At 46.8% G+C, this 1502-nt stretch overlaps 1 protein-coding gene across 1 annotated transcript; it reads left to right on the top strand.

Annotated features, from left to right (window-relative positions):
* Window positions 1-552: 552 nt before the first annotated feature.
* Pmar_PMAR027074 (hypothetical protein) lies at window positions 553-915 on the top strand (the record flags this gene model as incomplete). Its single annotated transcript, XM_002777158.1, has 2 exons — window positions 553-720; window positions 823-915. The coding sequence occupies 2 exons, from the start codon at window positions 553-555 to the stop codon at window positions 913-915; spliced, it is 261 nt and encodes an 86-aa protein (XP_002777204.1).
* Window positions 916-1502: the final 587 nt, after the last annotated feature.

Genomic DNA, 1502 nt, shown 5'->3' with positions numbered 1-1502 from the left:
GAATATGTGGAGAGAACTTTTTACCAATCTTCGACTTCTCACTAACTACGCAGAGTTAGGCCCTGAAACTTGGAGATCATATCAGGTAAAGCATAAGTACATACCTCCCTGAGACGCAAGATGATACTCGTTGTGGTGGTTGTGCACGAGTCGGAAAACCGGATATGCTAAGAATATGTGGAGGGGTGTACACATTCTCTCAAAGCATTGGGTTAGGGTGTATTATCCATGGGAAAGACTTTTCATCGGGCTTTGACAAACACTGTATTTGAAGGGCATTGTGTTGGCACTAGAGGATACTGCACTGATATCCCTTGTTTAGTTGAGACATAGTCTTCCATGAGTAAAGCAATCTGCCCTAGGGTGGGGTAGAGCTGAGGGGTTAGGTTTGGGAGGAATTAATGACCTTTTTAGCGGGATATCGTCTATACTAGAATAAACACCGTCTCAATTGTTCACTACGTCCTTGCTATATATACAGTGTGGTACACTTGTCGTCGATGTGCGGAAGGAGTGGTATGAACTACATGTCGTTCTCAGCAGTATACCCTGATGGGTAATAGGTCAAGTAAATGTTGTACCTGCAACGAGGATGAGGCCACAGCCGCTGATTCCGTAGACGCCAATCACGGCTTTACCGAGCACGACAGACGGGCCATCGCGGGAGGGGCCTCTCGAGCTGTTGACTACAGTATCGAGGAATGGGCGTCCGATGTGCATGTAGATGCTTCTGGGACTACCTGGTTTGATGCTGAAGAATCATTCTGTCGAGAACGTAATAAGATCTAGGCTGGACATTCATGTGGATGGTCTCTCGATCAGGGCATCCAGTCCGCTGCCCTCCTACTCACAGTCATCACCAGTATGATGGACGACGACATGGAGGGAAGCAAGCTTGGGCGGCTGAAGGAGTAGAGGTATTAAACGGCGTATAGTCGATCATGATGTATCATTTTGGACGCATGTGTATGTTGTGGTAGATGTAAACTTCCCATCGTTAATATAAATAAGAGCAGATCCTAAATCTAGATAATATAAATATACCGTAAACTTCTAATATCCCTTTTAAGATCAATTCTTGAAGATATAGACACTCTCAGTTGTCATCTGTCGTTGGATCCCGAGTTATGGCATCTTCCATCAGACGTAGCTGTTAAGTGCGAACGCACTGTGTGATTGATGATAATTATATGGGGGGGAATTACTGTGGATTTCCTCAGAAAAATCGGTCGTCGACGAACAGGAATTTCATGGCCCGGGCTGGCGTTGTAATACCGACTCAACTGAGATCGGGACTAAGTGCAGTGGTTCCCTTCCATCCAGGCCGGACGGGCTCTAAGGGTAGGGTAGAAAGGGGAATGCTTTTTGCTAGCAGCATCCATCAGATTTGGGAGAGAAGTCGGAGAGTAAGCACGGCGGTTTCCCAGTGGTGGTTGGTGATGATGACCCGACGTATGGGTTTGGATGCCGGACTATACCTAGAATGGTCATAGGGGGGCGTG

Source organism: Perkinsus marinus (assembly GCF_000006405.1).
Source record: "Perkinsus marinus ATCC 50983 genomic scaffold scf_1104296952246, whole genome shotgun sequence".
Classification (NCBI taxonomy): Eukaryota; Perkinsozoa; order Perkinsida; family Perkinsidae; genus Perkinsus; species Perkinsus marinus.
The sequence above is the reverse complement of the archived record's forward strand: the minus strand, read 5'-3'. Positions and strand labels throughout refer to the sequence as shown.